Source organism: Alosa pseudoharengus, unplaced genomic scaffold (genome assembly GCF_046254945.1).
Source record: "Alosa pseudoharengus isolate Yale_2024_CS ecotype anadromous, Long Island Sound unplaced genomic scaffold, YU_APseudo_1.1 YU_APseudo_1.1_scf_5, whole genome shotgun sequence".
In the NCBI taxonomy this organism is placed as follows: domain Eukaryota; kingdom Metazoa; phylum Chordata; class Actinopteri; order Clupeiformes; family Clupeidae; genus Alosa; species Alosa pseudoharengus.
The window spans coordinates 22,823,706-22,843,121 of record NW_027468837.1 but is presented as its reverse complement, the minus strand read 5'-3'; the positions used below and the strand labels follow the sequence as shown (position 1 = coordinate 22,843,121).

The following is a 19,416-nucleotide window of genomic DNA, read 5'->3' as shown; positions in this document are numbered from 1 at the left end:
GACAGATGGAGGAGGTCTCCTATAGGGGTCTTATGAGACTGATGCTGGACAGATGGAGGAGGTCTCCTATAGGGGTCTTATGAGACTCATGCTGGACAGATGGAGGAGGTCTCCTATAGGGGTCTTATGAGACTGATGTTGGACAGATGGAGGTCTCCTATAGGGGTCATGAGACTGATGCTGGACAGATGGAGGAGGTCTCCTATAGGGGTCTTATGAGACTGATGCTGGACAGATGGAGGAGGTCTCCTATAGGGGTCTTACGAGACTGATGTTGGACAGATGGAGGTCTCCTATAGGGGTCTTATGAGACTCATGCTGGACAGATGGAGGTCTCCTATAGGGGTCTTACGAGACTGATGTTGGACAGATGGAGGTCTCCTATAGGGGTCTTATGAGACTCATGCTGGACAGATGGAGGAGGGCAGACATCACACACAACCTTCACTAACAGCAGAAAAAAGTAATTAAAAGTATATAATATAAAAAACACAACTAAGCAATAAGGACAGTAGAAGATAAAGAATATATACTAAAATACAGATTATACTAAATAACACTAAATCTAAATCAAGTCTAAAAACAGTATCTTCATAGTGGGTGATTAACCATGAGGCGCTTGCAATGACTGAGCCTGTGATTCACTGTGAATACAGTAGGTAAGGTGCTCTGTGTGAGTGAGTGTCATGGTGATGGTGCAAATGAGTAAGTCCAACAGTGCACTGTAGGGGTCTCATGAGACTCATGTTGGACAGATGGAGGACTCACAGGACTTAACCTCAAGTTGCTGTGGGAAGAGTGGCCCTTGTAACAATTGTATAATATAATGTAATCTCTTTATAATGTAAGTCACTTTGGATAAAAGTTTCAGTCAAATGAATCAGTATGAAAATTGGAAATCATATACATTTTCCCCCTCTCCAGAATTGACTCACGTAGGACTCCTCACGTTTAGTACTTAGGAGACAAGACTGTCTGACTCGGGTCTAAATGCCCCCTCTCCAGCCTGAAGCCGATGTCCTCCACCCTAATGAGACTCTAATAGCTCCCTGTCGGCCTACAGTAATGAGGAGAAATCTGTGGCTGGAGTCTGGAGGAAAGGTCTGAGGGCTGATTAGGGTTGAAGATGATAGAGGTGCCTTGGTCACTCATTGCCTCTCCGCTCGTCTCGCCTCGTCTCGCCGTGTCTTGTTTGTGTCTCATTACAGTGTCTGGACTTGGCCGAACTGGCACACTGTTTCAAGGTGTATTGATCAGAGCCGGACAGTAATGGAGTACATTTACTTGAGTACAGTACTTGAGTACAATTTTGAGGGATCTGTACTTTACTCGAGTATCATTTTGGGGGAGTACTTATGACTTTATTCAAGTACATTTGAGAGGCAAATATTGTAATCTTTACTCCACTACATTTCTATCCATAACCGTGAGTACCCGTTACTTCTTCTAAAAAAAGGAAGAAAAAAAAATCTCGGAAACCCTCAATTTGTTGTTTCCCTCTCAAACTTGATTGGATTGTGCAGATGCCACTGATTGGGACAGCCTATCAGCAATCACCTTCAGCTTTCCGGCAAAGTCAACTCCACGGTCAGATTTAGATAAGAGACGAAACCATGAACGACATAATGGATGAAGACGCAGCAGGTCCATACCGGGAATGTGCCAACCTGTGGCCTCACCTCGCCAGACTATTTCAATTTTCTGAACAAGTTAATGATAGTTTTCATTTCAAGTGTTTCAATTACAAAATAGTGATTTGTATTTGAAATACGTATTTTAAATACATGTATTAGAAATACTGCCCATCCCTGGCAACATGGTAAAAAGATGAAAATGACTTGATTTTACTTCCAATTCATTTTACATTCTCCAAGGTATTAACATTAACATTTTTCATAACTCCATGTAGGACGTTTCTGTACATAAATCTAAGCACTGTGGCAGTAGTAATGCAATATTTAGAAAATGTAGGCTACTCTTGATACTCAAGTACATTTAAAAACAAGTACTTCAGTACTTTTACTTAAGTAAACATCTGACTTGTACTTTTACTTGTACTTGAGTAACATTTAGCAAAGGGTATCTGTACTTTTACTCAAGTAATGAAGCTGTGTACTCTGTCCGCCTCTGGTATTGATATGTTGGCATAATATCATGTTGGGTTTATGGACTAAATAGGACAGTAGAGAGATTGATGAGAGTTGAAGAGTTTGTTGGTATTTGATATTTTTAATATTTACTAAGTGACAGGAAGTGAATACAGGTTTCATAACTGTTTTACAAGTCCTAGTGTTACCTATTAAATATTTCATCAGCTAGGCTGGCTGAAAGGCTGGCTTGTTTCACTTGTGTGATGGTTATCTCTGATAATATAAATCCCTATCTGCATCCATCCTTTATCTCCTGTCATCTCTGCTCCATCGCTCCCTCTCTCTCTCACCCCTTTTCCCTCCCTCTCTCCTCCCCTCAGAGGGGCCCTATTTGTTTTGTTGACGACTGACCCAGTGGTGTTCGCTTAAAGTGTCTGAGTGAATCCCTGAGTCATTTAGAAGGACACGACTGTCCCCTCCTCCAGTGTTAATTTACTCTGAGTCATGAGTAAACACAAACACACAGACTGACGCACTTACGGCTCGCTAGAAACCCTTGACCAGAGACATGCGGTCTTCAAAGAGCAATGAGTCTTCAAACCATGGACTGTGTAATCGATTTATATCCCTGTAGTTTGTGCATCTGTCCTCCAGTCAAAGTCTCTCTCTCTACTTAATTCTCTACTCATACTGGCTAAGTCACGTGATTTTTCCAGTAGTTGTGTCCAGTTCCTGGGACTTCTTGTGGCGACCTGCCAAAGAGAACCCTTTAGTAAGCCCACGTTGCAACCTGGATTTCTAAAAATGAGCCTTTCTCTGTCAACTTTTGTTGGCGCTTGCTAATTGTGTGTGTGTTTGTGTATGTGTCTGATTGACAGAAACGGTGCGGGCGATGACTCATGTGATCAATCAGGGGATGGCGATGTACTGGGGCACCTCACGCTGGAGTCCTATGGAGATTATGGTGAGTGATGAAAAAAAAAAACACTCCACTCTCTCTATCTTCCTCTCTCTGTCTCTCTCTCTCTCTGTCTCTCTCTCTCTCTGTCTCTCTCTCTCTCTCTGTCTCTCTCTTTCTCTTTCTTTCTTGCTCACTCTTTCTGTTTTTTCTTTTCTCTCAGCTTTGTCTCTTGTGCTCCACCCTCTCTCTCTCTTCATTCTCTCATTCTTGCTCACACCATCTATCTATCTATCTATCTATCTATCTATCTATCTATCTATCTATCTATCTACACCATACCCTTTCTTTAACGCTCACTCTTAGCATCTGTTTCTTACCTGATGTCGACGCCTTTTCTCTTTCTGACCCCCCTTTCTCCCCTTCTTTTTTCTCTTGCTCTCTCTCTCTTTAGCACCTCATCGCCCGTCTCTTTCTTGCTTTCCCTCTTCAGTTTTCTCTCTGTCTATGTCTCCCTCCCTCCCTCCCTCCCTTCCTCTACCCATATGTACGTCTCTGCCACGTCCGTCTGAGTTCCGCTGGACTGGCCTCATAGAGCTTGTGTCTCGCTCCATTCTGGATGAGCCTTTTATCGGCCCCTGACTGACTCACCCGTGTCTCTTAATCACCTTAAAACAAACGGCTGCCCTAATGGGACCAATTAAAGCGGCCCCTTCTGTGCTCTGAGGTGGGGCCGATAGAGGAAATTAAGCCCAGAAAACTCTCTTCTCTACTGAGTCAAAGCCAGGGTGTGGTGAGGGGGGGGGGCGGGGTGCAGAAACTATGCAGAGTCACCCGAGGTCATAAAGTTTGCCAAATTTGTACTAATATTCTTAGCGAAGTTTAGCATTAGAATATTGATGTGCTGTCAAGCTGCTCTTTTGTTATTTGTGCTTTTAGTTTAGGTGCTTTTTTTCCCTTCAAATTATTATTTTGTTTGCGTTTTTTTGTGCCCAGAAGCGCCTCTCTGATCCGGTTTTGAGTGTTAAGTAGGTTATTACGCACTACCAGCACAGCAGGCTTGCAGCCTGCAGCTGTGTGTGCTATCCCCAGACGCTAAAGCTAAGCGCTAACGCCCCCCTCTGTGTGCCGCTGTTCCTACTCATGCCAACAGGAGGCGTACTCGGTGGCGCGGCAGTTCAACCAGATCCCGCCCATCTGTGAGCAGGCCGAGTACCACATGTTCCAGAGGGAGAAAGTGGAGGTGCAGCTGCCCGAGCTCTTTCACAAAATAGGTGAGCTGTACCAGCTAACCAGCTGAGTGTGTGTGTGGGTGGATGTGTGTCTGTGTTTGTGGATGTGTGTGTGTGTGTGGATGTGTGTGTCTCTGAGAGTCTGTGCGCGTGTGTATGTGCATGTGTGTATGTGTTGTTTTGTGTATTTGTTATCTGTCATTTTAGCAGTAGTAGTACTGTTCCTAAGTCCCACCTGATATTTCAAAGGAATCATTCTTCTACAGTGGGAGGTTCAGAAATAGCTCTGGAGAACCTGCTGTACCTGGATAGATATTTTTATTTCCGTGCTGTACTTTTAGTAGACTCAGTGTGGGACTTGACTTTATAGACCTCAGTGAGTCGTGTCTGTAGATTTGCAGTGTTTTTAGGAGTTGTGTTTTTTAATGCAGTACCTGTCTCTTGCTCTTCTTACATGCACATGTGTCTGTGTGTGTGTGTGTGTGTGTGTGTGTGTAGGTGTGGGGGCGATGACCTGGTCCCCTCTGGCGTGCGGGATCATCTCAGGGAAATACGACAGCGGGGTGCCCCCCTACTCCCGCGCCTCTCTCAAGGTACCCCCACATCCTGCATGTGTCGCCACGGCAACGCACATGTGGTGTACCATTTTCTACCTGTCTCCTCTCTTCCACTCTCTTCCTCCTTTCCTCTTGCCTTCATTTCTCTTTCACCCCTCTGTCTCTCTTCATCCCCTCTGTGTTTCAGTCATCTATCTTTCAGTGCCTCTTTCTTTTTTCTTTTTCCTCTTTCTTTCTTTCTTTCTTTCTTTCCTTTTTCTTTCTTTCTTTCTTTCTTTCTATCTTTCTTTCTTTCTTTCTCTGCATGCTTTCTTTCTCCCATCCCTGGTCCATCACCTACAGTTGCTGTTGTGTTTGTGATGCTGTGTCTAAACTGGTGACTTGACTTCCGTATCTTTCAGATCGCCGTGTGTTGGTGTTCTCTCCTCTTCTTTTCTCCACTGAGCTTGTTGTGTCTGTGCCAGTCCTTTGTGACGGCATGCATTGCTGGGCGTCTCTCTCTCTCTCTCTCTCTCTCTCTCTCTCTCTCTCTCTCTCTCGCTCATCCATCTCTAAACCTCTTTTAGTGAACTGTTGTTGTCAACCTGATACACCTCTCCACCTTCTCCTCTTCATCCTCCTCTATTTTCGCATCACCCCATCTTTCCCCTCAGTCTCTCACATCTCTCTCTCTCTCTCTCTCTCTCTCTCTCACTCTCTCTCTTTCACACCATCACTCTCTTGCTCTCACATTCAGTGATTCACCCACCTCTCACTTCCCCCTGTGGAGTCTCTTGGTTATGCTGTTCCTGCTGCAACTGACAACGCCATGATGGAGCTCTCCTCCTCTTCAACTTCCCCTTCTCTTTTATCACTCTCTCACACTTTCTCTCCCTTCTCTCTTTCACACTCTTTATCTCTCTTCATCCCTCACCTATCCTTCTGGAGTGTTGTCGTTCTCACGCTACAGATAGTGCAACTAACAAAACAACCATCGACCCATCCGCCTTCCTACTCGGCCTACTCCTACTTTGTCTTCAACTTCCCCTTCTTTCTCATCACTCTTTCACACCTCCTCTCCTTCTCTCTTTATCTCTCCCTCTTTTTTTCTCTTTCTGACTCATTCGTCTCTGACCTTGTGGAGTGTTTTTGTCATAGTCATACTAAATCATGATGGACCTTTCTTCCTCTCACCTATCTTTTTTTTCTGATCAGTCTCTCTCTCTCTCTCTCTCTCTCTTTGTCTTTCCTTCTCTGGTCTTGGGGTTTGTGCTCTCCCATTGTTGTGTTTTCCCGTCCGATCTCATGGTGGTCTCATGGTGGTCTCATGGTGGTCTCATACTGGTCTCCGCTGGCACATGAGTTCAAGTTTGGACTTGGGGCCGTTCATGTTTCTTTTGGAGTGTTTTTCCCCTCTGTGTGTGACGTATGCCTGCGTGTGTGTGTAAACCTGTCCCGAGAACAAAAGAAAATGAATACACCTGTCCAGGTGACCTAGGCGACGACGGGGCCCTCTCACCTGGGTATTCTGAGGCCCGTGGTGGTCTAGGTCACCTGCGCAGAAAAGGTCCCATGCCACTGTCTCTTATTGATATGACTGTGCCTTCAGGGGCGTAGGGATCTGATTCGTCCCTGTCCCGGCACACACACAAACGTGCCTGGCATCTCCAATTGACACCTCCTCCCTGTAGCGGTGGGCATCACCATCCAGTAGATAGGCGTCTACATAAATTGGCTCTATTAAATCGAAAGTGACCTACAGTAACGACATTTCTTCACCTGCACAGCGGTGGTCAGTTCGTAGTCTTCCCCTAGTGTAATGCTCTCTCCTCCATTAAAACGTACCACAAAATTTAGTTTTAATTTTGCACGTGCGTGTGTGTGCTTCTCCAGCCTCGAGGCTGAGCTGGCAGGGGTGTCTCTCACACATAACCCCGGTTCTGCCCCTCCCCCCCAACCTCCCACCCCTACCCTTCTCTGGAGGGGACAGTCGGAGGACCGGAGCATGTCTGCCGGCTTCAGCCTTGAGAGACAGAGTCACATGTTTAAAAACAGGCCCTCGCCAACACAGTCACTGCTGATGCTACTGTGTGTGTTTGTGGGTGTGTGTGTGTGTGTGTGTGTGTGGTGTGTGTGTGGTGTGTGCGTGCATGCGTGTGTGTTTGTGAGAGAGAATAAGTCTGTGTGTGAGCGTGAGAGACAGTGTATGTGTGGGTATATGTATGTGTGTGTGTGAGAGAGAGAGAAGGTATGAGATCTGTGTGTATGTGTGTTTGTGTGTGTGAGAGAGAGAGATAGCCATTCATTTAAGACTTCCAGTTGGGTCGGTGCATCAGTGCTCAGATGGTCTGCCATTCAGTTCCTTCTGTAGCCATCAGACAACAGCCTTCAGTGTTAACTCAACTAAACTGAGAGCAGGAAGAATGGATCGCCACCATATACATTACTCTTCAATGGGATATAACCTTTCTATGCTAGCACTTAGTCTTAGCCCAGCAATGAAATACAGTACATGTGCTGGCATCCTGTACTTCTCTGGAGTATGTGTTTGAACCACGCTTTTCTAATGACATTTTGAAATCATATCTCAACTTTAAATTGCATTTATTCATGAGGGGAAAAGGGTAACCATTTTATTAAATTACTCATTTATTATTTTCAGTGGACCATGAAACCAGGCAACCATGCCCATCCGTGTGTGTGTGTATGTGTTTGTGTGTGTGTCAGATAGAGAGAGAGAGAGAGAGAGAGAGAGAGAGAGAGAGAGAGAGAGAGAGTGAGTGTTGAGGCACATGTATGAGATTCTGTATGTGTGTGCAAATGTGTGTGCATGTGCGGAACTGCATATGTGCGTGTGAGTGTGTGCGTGCAGTGCAGTGGTCGGCGGGGGTCAGTGTTTTTGAGCAGGTGTGCTGTGTTGTCGGTCGGCAGGGCTACCAGTGGCTGAAGGACAAGATCTTGAGCGAGGAGGGCCGGCGCCAGCAGGCGAAGCTGAAAGAGCTGCAGGCCATCGCCGAGCGGCTCGGCTGCACCCTGCCGCAGCTCGCCATTGGTACGCGCTCGACATACACACACACACACACACACACACACACACACACACACACACTTACACTCTCACACTCACACTCTCTCACACTAACACACACACCCACTCACACACACACACACACACACACACACACACACACACACACTCACACTCACACACACACACACACTCACTCACTCACTCACACTCTCTCTCTCTCTCTCTCCCTCACACACACACACTCGCACACACTCACACACACTCTCTCCCTCACACTCACACACACTCTCTCTCTCACACACTCACACACACACACACAACCTTGGTCCTCTCGTCCGTCCGAGTTTTACACCCCCCCTGCACTGCCGCTCTCTCTCTTGCTGTCTGTCTGTCCGTCCGCCCGATCCTCGCTCCGCCCGAGCCCCCACCTAGGACCCTGCACACGCCCTGGTCGGGATGGTGTGTGTGGGGGTGGTGGGCTGGCTGTGTGTGTGTGTGTGTGTGTGAATGAGAGAGAGAGTGTGTGTGTGTGTGTGTGTGTGTGGTGTTCTGTGCTGTGCTGTGTTGTGCTGTGTATATCCACTCCTAGTCTGTCTGTAGGAGTCCTCTCCCTCTAGGTTGCCCCCTGGTGGTAAAGGGACGCGCCTGCTCTGAGCTCTCAGCGGCCGGCTGTGGCGGAGGGGACAGGAGAGGAGGAGGAGGAGGCAGAGCTGCAGGCCCTGGGATGATGAGCTGTCCTGCTTGTGTCATGCATTCCTCTGTGTGTGTGTGTGTGTGTGTGTGTGTGTGTGTGTGTGTGTGTGTGTGTGTGTGTGTGTGTGTGTGTGTGTGTGTGTGTGTGTGCACTACTGTAGTTGCATGCTTACTTGTGTTGGGTAGTCATGCTCTCATGTAAGGGGTTTCCCCATATTAGTTGTCCCTTTTGGGTGTTTGCGTGTGTGTATACATTTGCATAACATACTTTCACATTTTGAGGATCTTCAGCATAATTAAATGTGCCCTCTGAGTAATAGTTATAGTGTGAGTGTATTATAGGTTTGAGTGTATTTGTGCTACAGTTTGTGTGTGTGTGTGTTTTATATGCACTGTCGATTAATGATAGTATAATTGTAATTGTGTGTGCGTGCGTGCGTGTGTGTGTGTGTGTTTTATATGCACTGTCGATTAATGATTAGTATAAATGTAAGTGTGCGTGCTTGTGTGTGCGTGCGTGCGTGCGTGTGTGCGCGCGTGTGCATGTGTGCGATGGTGAGGTGAAGAAGAACGATAGAGAGCGGGCTGAAGATGATTGAGGTTAGTTGCAGGGTAATGTAGTAATGGGAATCTGATCATTTGATCTCTGCAAGGAGATTGGAAGTCAGGTTTTGATTGACAGGGTGGAGGCGATGTCAGTAGCCTTTCATAGCCTCTTTGCGTTCCACAGGAAATGGCCTGGATGCTATTGACCCACTCTTAATGTGTTTATGGCCAACATTTCACTTTCTAACACAATCAGAAGGGGAAGGGCTGAACACACATATAGACACACACACACACACACACACTCACTCCATCAGTGTGGCCTTGGATGACTTGAGAACAGCGTGTGTGTGTGTGTGTGTGTGTGTGTGTGTGTGTGAAGGCATCAAACAAGTTTCTTTCACTGAAGATGGGAAGTCAAGGCTCGCCTCCACACTCACCATCCAACCTTGTGCTTAACCTCCGTCTCCCGGGTAACCAACTAGAACAGGACTGCCCACTGCAGCGCACAACCATGGACAACCTGAACACACACACACACATACACACACACACACACACACACACACACACACACACACACACACACACACACACACACACACACACACACACACACACACACACACACCTTCCTTGAGGAGTCAGGGGCCTTGGCGCTGGCTTGGCTTGGCTGAGTTCCTTGACAGGTCAGTCTGTCAGCGTTAGTGTTTTGATAGATGCTGCGGCATAGCCTGCTGGACAGTGGTTCTCATATGGTGTCGTTTCATGGGCACATCCATGCAAATAAGAACAAAGCGAGAAGCGTTTTAGTTTCAATATTGTGTCCTTCACCGGGAACCATGGAAACAGCAAGCTGCCTGACAGTTGTGTGTGTGTGTGTGTGTGTGAGTGAGTGTGTGTGTGTGTGTGTGTGTGTGTGTGAGTGTGTGTGGCGCTTAGGTGTTTTTAGAAGTGTGTGGGAGAGCAGGTGGGTGGTAAGGCAGAACCACATTCAAATTAAAAACATTTTGGGTCAGCTTCATCATGTGTTTTATGTCAGGTTATAGCAGGCTTTGGAATGGAACTGATTGATTGAAACTGTGACTGTGTTTGTGTGTGTGTGTGTGTGTGTGATAACCCAGCATTGTTGTAGATTTGTATGTGTGTGTGTGTGTGTGTGTGTGTGTGTGTGTGATAGCCCAGCGCCCAGCGTTGTTGTAGAGTTGTGTGTGTGTGTGTGTGATAGCCCAGCGTTGTTGTAGAGTTGTGTGTGTGTGTGTGTGTGTGTGATTGTGTGATAGCCCAGCGTTGTTGTAGAGTAGTGTGTTTGTGAGTGTGTGTGTGTACAGTATGTGTGTGTGAGAGAGCCCAGCGTTGTTGTAGAGTAGTGTGTGTGTGAGACTGAGAGTTTGGAGTCATGGTTGTATACTACTCCCTCTGCAGCGTGGTGCCTAAGGAATGAAGGAGTAAGCTCCGTGCTGTTAGGGGCTTCCAACACCGACCAGCTCATGGAGAACATAGGAGCAATACAGGTGAGCCTACAACCTACACTCTCTGTGTCTGTGTGAGGTGTGTGTGTGTGTGTGTACGAGGCATGTGTGTGAGCCGTCGTAGGTGTGTGTAGGGGTGTGTGTATGTGCATATGCATATGTATGTGTTCACATGTCTCTGGGAGGCAGGTTCTTTTTCATTAGAGCGTTCCACTCTGATAAGATAAGCCCTTGTTCTTGTCCCTGAGTTTAATTGACAACTGCAGGTGTGCTCCGAAAAGACAATGCGTCTATCTAAAGGGCATCGCCCAGAGTTCCTCCATGTTTATGAACTGTGCCTGGCCATGCAGAGACGAGGTGTTATCGGGGTGGGTACGAGAATGCCAGGCTGGGTTATTGTGTTTGGAAATGGGATGAGGCTGCTCCATCAGATGCCACACACACACTCTTAATGAAAAATTCCCTCTCATTTGTTTGGTTTGGCTTCATTGGTACTTTATTGTGTGAGGATGCTGAAGTATGGAAGTAGTGTATCAGCTTCAGGTTTTCCTCTGCATGCTCCCCAACCTCCCCTCCTGCCCGTCCTCAGTACTGGTCAACATGCGTCATGCTGACACTACAATTATCCATACTAAGTGGAGATACATTTTCTGAAGGCAAAGTGCTGTGGACAGCAAAAACAACTGTACTCCTTCCAACTGTACCGACACATACATTGCTCATTAATTGGAGAAGGAAATTAACTAATCCCCTGATAAGGCAGTGTATTCACCTATCCTCATCTATTGTCATGTTGTCATGCCATCCGAAAATCGGAAATCAGCTATCGGCCAGTTGTAACATATGATCTTTCCAGTTTTGTCACGGCTGATTTCTTTCTTTGCTTGTTTTTGTCTGTAGGTTCTTCCAAAGTTGTCCTCCTCCATCACGCACGAGGTGGACAGCATCCTGGGGAACAAGCCCTACAGTAAAAAGGACTACCGCTCCTAAACGCCACTCTGGACATCTGGCTACTGGGCTGCAATGCCCCCCCCCCCGCCCCTGCCCCCGCGCCCCCTCCTCACCCCACCCCACGACTCTCTCCCTGTCCCATGCCTGTTCCTTCGCCCGCTTGAGCTACGACTGAATGACACCCAACCGGTGCATGAGGCAGCCCCCCCCCTGCTCTCCAGAGAGGAACTACGCCATTTAGAACAAAAAGCGTGAGGGAAAAAAATAATAAAATGAATGAGAACAAAAAAAAACATGAGGAAGAGAGGGGGGATTAGGAATTTTAAGAAATAACATGTATAGCTAGATAGTAAAAGCCTAAGAAGAGCTTAAAAAAATCACATCAGAATGGCAATGGTACATCAACAGTGGCAGAGTGAAATGGATGTGGGGTGTATAAGGTCATAGTTTAAAAAAAAAAAAAATACAAACACATACAAAACTCTGCTGAAACGTATTTAAAAACACACACACACACACATATTACAAAACTCTGCTGAAACGTATTTTTTAAAAAAGGATGCCAGAAAAAAAGCACACGCTTGCTTGGCTGTTGGAACTAACTTGTTTTGATTTTACTCTTTGCATTGTTTATTTTTTTACTTTTTATCATTTTTATCAAAATACTGAATGCATACAATTGTAACTTACATTTGATAATAGGTGTTAGAGAAACTGACGTGTTGCACATGTCCCGTAGGCGCCCATCCGCTTCAGATGGTTTCGTTTCCAGGGAAATGTGGCCCCCATCTACTGGCACATCTCTCTCGTCGAGAAAAAAAAAAAAGAAACGGTTCTCCGCATCGTTTTTTCGCATCGCACGTGTACAGAATGCAACTCTTCAAAACCTGCACTTTAGGAATATTGCTGGTGTGGAGTGGCTGTGGGAGGCACTTTCTCTTCTGAGGCATCTCCCCCAACGCCCCCTGGCAGGGACATTAGCATTAGCATGCTAACATTAGCATGTTTTTTATTTTTCACAATGCTAATTGCCCCCAGTGAATCCCGTTGGGCTCTGAGCACTCTACAGAGCCGTCGTCAAACTATCTGTCAGTCTGTCTGTGTGTGTGTGTGTGTGTGTGTGCGCGTGTCCATCTGTCTGTCCGTCTGTTCTCCCTTTTGACGGTCCCCACACAACAGTGGCAGCTCTGCAGCAAAGGCAAACAAAGAAAGCAAAAACATCTGATGGGTGGACGACACGGGGTTCGTTGGCCTCGGCCTGACCCTGTGGTGACTGGTGATGGTCCCCCATCCTCTCCTCAACCCCCCTTCTCTGTCGGGCATTTAGCTGAGGCCGCCTGCTCCCAGCACCCTACTGGACTCACACGTTTACACGGAGACGGCCACAAGTGCCCTCCGGACCCACCCGATCCGAACCACGCTTGTTTCATTCATGCCAGTTTAATATGAGGCTTCTGACAGAAATAGTAGAGTAAATAGATAAATAAATACTCACATAAACACCAGTCAGTATTTATGAACTGCAGTATACTCCCACATGTACATGTATTGCCATTTATCATATTTCTTTGCATGAATAAGTATTTAAGGAGCTACTGAATTATTCTAAATGAAACTGAAACATTGTGGATGAAGGTGTTTGACCTTTGACCTGGGGGGGTGAAATCATGCTCGTGAGCGGGTGACTGGGGGCGGCAGCTCTGCAGCTCTTGTCACCAGTGGCCTATAAGAGCACAGATAGGTGTGACTGGCAGCTGTACCTGACCAGTAGGTTCACAGAGACTGTTCAACGGCACTCATTTGCCCGCCCTGTCGGAGCGAAGGCTGGTTGGTGTCAGCAGCTCAGGGACTGGAGTTTTAAAAGTTTTAAAAAACAACACCACAGACAAAAAAACAAAGCCTATGAGAATTTCTAGAGTGAGTGAGTGAGAAGGAAGGAAAGAAAGAAAGCAAAACAGGAAAATATAACATAAAATGTGAATAAAAGTCTTACACGATCGGGAAGCCGTATTACACTGTATTCATGGTCGGTCATCTCTCTCCACTGATGAGAACCAGTGACATTTTCACATGGCTAAAGCCAAAGATAACCCCCCTCCTCCCTTCCCCTCATCCCCTGCGCTCTAACAAAAAAAAAAATAACAACTCATTTAACCGCATGGACTGTCCAGCCTTCGAACCACAGTATGCTACATATGTATTCTTAGCACCTGTACAGTGACCTGGTCATGCCTTTTTAATGACGCAGTCCTGAACAGACCAACATCTATACATAAACGCACCCCTTATGAACTGAATGACGAGCTGACCGTAGTTTCTTTTGATAACGGGTCAATCTGTTTGCATTGTTTTAAAAGGTATGATTTGCATATGGATGAGGTTTGAATCTCCTCCAATCTGTTGTCTGTCTGTCTGTTACTTCCCCCTTGTCAAGCACAAACCAATCGCATGACATCTTGGAGAGCATGACTCCTCCCTTCACTGTGAGGAGCCAATAGTATAACTTCTCTAATTTCTCCTCCCACACGACTTGACATAATTGTACATTTCCTGTCAGGGATTTTCCTGTAAAGTGACTGATGTTTGTTTGTTTGTTTGTTTGGGGGGGGGGGGGGGCGCATCTAATGGTTGTCATGTCTTTGTAGGAGGTTGAATGCATACATGAGAATCAGCATAGTTACTTCACAGGAATTCACCCATTGAGAATGGATCCTTGAATTCAAAGGGCGTGTTGTCTCGCACTCTGTTGGTGTTGCCTGTTAGTTTAGTTCCAGTGAGACCCTTGGTCCTCCTTAACTTCAGCCTATTTCTTTGTGTTGAGGGACTTGGGGGTAGTCAACCATCAAAGAAAAACCCAAACGGCCCAGTTGCTAAGCGATGTGATAGAAATTATGCAGTGTTTTCACCAAGCTGTATGACAAACAGCGCCACCATGTGGAAGAGCATCGTAGTAAAAATATGCAGCCTAGCGCTGCATCCTTTAATGGTAGTTTTCACTGAGAGTCAAACAAACCTCTATGGTGATAGTTTAATGTTATGATATTGTCTATAAAAAAATAAGTGCATATTAAATACATCATTTAAATGTTATTTTTTTATGTGTATCATTGCTGAATCAAATGGAAAGTGTTAACTATCAAGTCTACAGTTCCATTGGTACCTTATGATGGTGACTTATGTTTGTAGTTGATCTTGGCTTTAAACGTGTGATTATTCAGGTGTGAGGTTACGTAGGGCACCTCTGAGGTGTGGAACAGAATGGCCATACTTACTCTCATAACCCGCACCCCAACACGATCAGTACCCCTCCATACCCTACTAGCCCCTTCCCACAGGTCACTAACTTCATTGACTTGGTGCTCCACTGTAAATAGAACTCTCTCTGTAGTGAAACCCTCCTGAGGGGGAAGTTGGGTGCTTGATCCCGTCCCTTCCGGGAGGTGTACCGGTGCAGTGGTCAGCCTGTTAGGCGGTCAGAGAAGTATCTGGAAGGGTTCCGAGTGTTTCCCTCGGCTGTTTGAGCACGGCGCCCCCTCTGGCGCTCTGTATGGTCATAACCACCTCATCATCAAGTACAGTTTCTAGAAAAGACACATCAAGGCATTCGTTAGTAGAGCTACGTTCGAGTTCCAGTGACAGATCGTACCAATAGGCCCCAAGTATGTACCAAGAATTATGCTTTTATTTGACCTTTTTTATTTCTTTTGTTTGATGTATGTGACCTTAACGAAAATGATGAGAGGATATTACTTAATGTCATTCATTTGATTTTAATTTTACTCTTTTAAGAAAATTGCTTGTTTCCCTGGGTTGGAATTGTCATGGTGATGGTGGTGATGATGATGACGAAGAGCAGTTATTTGCACTGATTATGCATTGTGAGGAATCCTGTGAATTGAACCCCACATCAGACTTTACATCTGTTCTCAGTGTTGAGAGTCAGATATCTTCTGTATATAGTTTGACCTATGTATATATATAATAGTGTATATATACATATAACCGTTTCTCATCACTTTGGCCTTTCTCTTTTTTATTTTCATTGACAGGCATTGCTAACTGCATTGTGCTTGAAACTGAATTTAGATATGTACAGCTTCGGTATCTATGAAATGAAAAATTCGGGAAAATTACATCTATGGATAAAAAAAACTGCTTCCTTTGTCCTGTCATGTTTTTATCAATATTGTGTTGTATTGGGGATATTTGGGAATGTGTCATGATTTTATAATCAAATCCACAAAACTCCTCAAATCTTTATTCACATAATTGAAATAGGGACCTAGAAAGAGTGCCTGACTGAAAAAGATATCATTAAATACATTTGATTAAAAATATTCATCCTAATCTGTAAATGATTGCCTGTACTTAGGTAATTAATCTTTAAATAATAATGACTAAGAATCCAGATTAAATTCAAATTCAACAATATAGTATTCTGCAGTATGTACTTCCTTTATGTCCATGTAGTCCTTTAAGTCTGCCTTAAATACTGGTCAAACCTTAAACACAGACAAACTGTACTACAAAGGTAACATAACAGGACACCACTACAGAGACACTTATTTCCCTCCTCATTCAGATTTTATAGAATCAGTCAGTGTGCTAAGATTAGACTTTTCATTTATGGTGTAGAATTCATATGAAACATAATACACTCATCATCAGGAATATAAATACACAACATGTGACTATTTATACAAATACACCATTTGATAAGACATATATCAACATATATGCAGAATAGATGATTGGGAGCTGGTTACCAAGCCAGGAGCATTTTACTGTAAAATACAACACATCCCTGATCTAAAAATAAAATGAAACAAATAATTCATGTGTAAATCATCCAGATACATAAGTACATCTGCATTCAACTGTATTTGTGTTGTAGTCTTCTCTTAAAGGGAAACGAGTGTGCCACAGTCTGATAGTTTGGAACATGACGCACAAAAAGGAAGAAGGGACCGGATACTCAGTCCCTTGACCCAGAGCACTGCAACCCAGTACATGAGAGCATCCAAAGCACACAATACCTCTACACGGTAATATGGACTTCAGCAGTGGGATGAGGACAACCCTGCAAACGCATCTCTATGGACTCTGGTCCAGCAGGCTGCGGTACTCACTGGGCATCAGTAGCTCTCCTTATACAGTATGTGGCTCATTTAGGGAAAGGCACACTTCAGTCTCAATCAATCACAAACTACTACCTGATCAATAAAGGAGGCAGCTGTTGGAAAAAAGGGGCCACCAGGGATTTAACTGTTCTAGTAGAAATATTTTTTGTGTTTTGTGGACTTATTTTGTGTTGAAGGAACATTATATTACTTTACAACATATTAGGCACTGACTTGAAATGGGTAATTCTTAAAAGTTGCCATATGTGCATGAAAGCATATAAAATAAAGCAAGTTAACAGCCTGAAACAAAAGCATTAAACATTAACTAAAAGAGACTGCATTGATATCCAGTACACATCCTTTAAAATCTGCAGTAAAAAGAAGATAGTGTTATGTCAAGTATGCTTGGAAATAGTCCAGTGAGAGTAGTGTGTTTAGTGGAACACACTGCAGGTAATCAGGTGTGTGTGTTGAGTGTGTGTTTGTGTGGTCAGGACTCCCAGGGGTAAAGTGCTCCGTGTCTTCAAACGTGGCTCTAGCAGGGAGGAGTCTCCTGCAGCTTTGCCATCTGAGGAGGCTGAGACATGGCCCACATCAGGGCCAGATCCGCTCTGGCATCGGCTGCTCTGGCCTTTGGAGGCTCCCAGCGCTCCAAGCCAGCGGAGGGGAAAGCCTTTACCTGACCGCTGAAACTCCTCCTGCCGTAGCTGTTGATGCTGCCTGGGGGGGGTTGCAGTTCACAGTCTGACCTACAGGAGGCAGCGTACGACTACAGAGCTACATTGAACCTGAGCACCATGTTCACTGAGTATGTGTCCTTCATCCACGCTAAAGGGAACCAGCCACAGGAGTTTAACAAGCCGTGTGAAAACATACACACACAGACGTACACATAAATACACACACATTACACAATAATCCATTCTCATCTAAGAGTCAGTGTGGTCATCATGGCTCCTGCTGAGGGAGTTACCATAGCACGCTGCCAGGGAGTAGCTCACTGAGATTCTGATTTCTTCTAGAGTCTCTTCCTGGATCGAGGGGCTCATGCTGCCCTCACATTGGTGCACAGAAGGAATGGGGTGGGGGGTGTCCAATCAGTGGGTGGGGCTATAACGAGTTGCTATGCTGTGATTGGTCCGCAGTGCTTCTTGGTTGCTGTTGGGGAGGCACTCCTGTGGGTTAAATTAATGAATGACCATGTGAACAATCCTGTAGAAAAGGTTTGGCGCAGTCTTCAGTACATTTTTTTTTTACTTATGATTTTAAACACTACTCTCTTTTTTTGTACAGTTGTAACTAAGCTTGGTAACTATTCCTTGGCCTTTTAACAATTCAGATGTGATGAGCAGACGTTCCATCACCTTCCAGGCAGGTGAGTCCAATCCAGCCGCTGAGGCAGGTGCACTGGCCATTCCTCTGGTCACACTGGGCGCCGTTCTCACACTCACAACTCAGAACGCAGTCTGGCCCGTAACGGTTCACTCTGCAGTCTGAAAACACACACACACACACACAACATATTTGCAGTAGCAGTGGGTTTATAATCTGCTTCTGTGACAGTGCAGACTGCAAACCTACATCAATGTGTCTGTCTCTCCACAAATGTGGGACATTTTAATACAGCACATCTATAAGAGTGCAGCAGTTTCAGTGAGATTCATGATGGACTTTTCCACCAATGATGCTTCTCCATTGGAGGACATAATAAATTACATTCAGTCAGCAATATGACTGTAATGAACAGTGTGTCTCATCTCACCTGTGTCACACCTGCTCCCCGTCTTCCCCGAGGTGCAAAGGCACTGGCCTCGGACGGGCTCGCACGGCACACCTTCTGCACACTGACACACCTGAGAACAGTTCTGCCCAAACCGTCCCTGACCACACTCTGGTAGAGAGAGAGAGAGAGAGTGGCACAGACACCAGGGTCAGAAGGACAACAGACAATACAATTCAGTCAAAACTGAATACTATGTAGGCACAGCACATATATACATTTACTGTATAATGATGTCTGTTACTCTACGTGACTAATTATCTTGTACTGCCATGTTGAACACGCGTTCTCTCACACTTTCCTGCAAACTTGTCCGACTTAGCAACAGTAATTATGGGACTGATGGGAGGTGGGGCTTGGGATCGGTCAATTACATGTTCAGTCAGTAATGGACACATTTCACTGCATTACTTCTGCTGTGCATTTCTAGCTCAGTGCCCTCTTGACAGAGTTTGGTGCGGTTGGTTACCTTTCTCACAGCGTATGCCCTGGTATCCAGGCGGGCAGACACAGCGGCCTGTGCTGGGGTGGCATTGGGCGCCGTTGAAACAGTCACACCGTAGCTGGCAGCGTGGCCCGTGCCAACCGGCTGGACACGCTGGAACACACAGTGCACAGGTAAAGGTGCGTGCAGATACACCCCAACAAACGCCAACCAACCCCAACATTCTAAAGTAAGCAGTTGTTGGTTGCAGTCTAGAAAGTTTAGAAAACCAACAGCCAGTTTCACACTGCCCCCTACTGTAAGGACCTGTGTCCACCAATCACGTTTTTTTGCGCCGACGGCGGCTATTTTCTATACAGATTCTATGAAGTTCAGCGTTCACATCCCTTTAGAGCCTTCGGCGGAAAAAAGCCCTCAGCGCTGACCGTTTTGTTCCGCAGCGCTCAGATTGCTGAAAGTTGAAATCTGTTCAACTTTGAGGACAGTGCTGGACTCGTCAATGTCACTTCTCTCTCGACGACCGATCAAAACTTCGTAACCAACAATCAACACTTGACCGAAGCTGTCAGCGCAGAAAACGTGATTGGTGGACACAGGCCCCAAATGAAAAGACTGACTT

At 45.6% G+C, this 19,416-nt stretch overlaps 2 protein-coding genes across 4 annotated transcripts in view; one reads left to right on the top strand and one right to left on the bottom strand.

The window, feature by feature from the left end:
• The window catches only part of kcnab2a (potassium voltage-gated channel subfamily A regulatory beta subunit 2a), a 131,395-nt gene extending 119,869 nt beyond the window's left edge, over positions 1-11,526 (top strand). For all 3 annotated transcript variants that reach the window (XM_076267760.1, XM_076267758.1, XM_076267759.1), the window contains 6 exons: positions 2,969-3,054; positions 4,142-4,262; positions 4,719-4,813; positions 7,688-7,808; positions 10,452-10,540; positions 11,399-11,526. In XM_076267760.1, coding sequence (XP_076123875.1) covers positions 2,969-3,054; positions 4,142-4,262; positions 4,719-4,813; positions 7,688-7,808; positions 10,452-10,540; positions 11,399-11,488 — 602 coding nt within the window. In that variant the 3' untranslated portion in view covers positions 11,489-11,526. The remainder of the gene's footprint in view (positions 1-2,968; positions 3,055-4,141; positions 4,263-4,718; positions 4,814-7,687; positions 7,809-10,451; positions 10,541-11,398) is intronic.
• A 4,500-nt stretch (positions 11,527-16,026) lies between these two features.
• The window catches only part of megf6b (multiple EGF-like-domains 6b), a 101,870-nt gene continuing 98,480 nt past the window's right edge, over positions 16,027-19,416 (bottom strand). Inside the window, exons 35-38 of the mRNA XM_076268146.1 lie at positions 18,822-18,950; positions 18,335-18,463; positions 17,937-18,065; positions 16,027-17,747 (exon numbers count right to left, since the gene is read on the bottom strand). Coding sequence (XP_076124261.1) covers positions 17,683-17,747; positions 17,937-18,065; positions 18,335-18,463; positions 18,822-18,950 — 452 coding nt within the window. The 3' untranslated portion in view covers positions 16,027-17,682. The remainder of the gene's footprint in view (positions 17,748-17,936; positions 18,066-18,334; positions 18,464-18,821; positions 18,951-19,416) is intronic.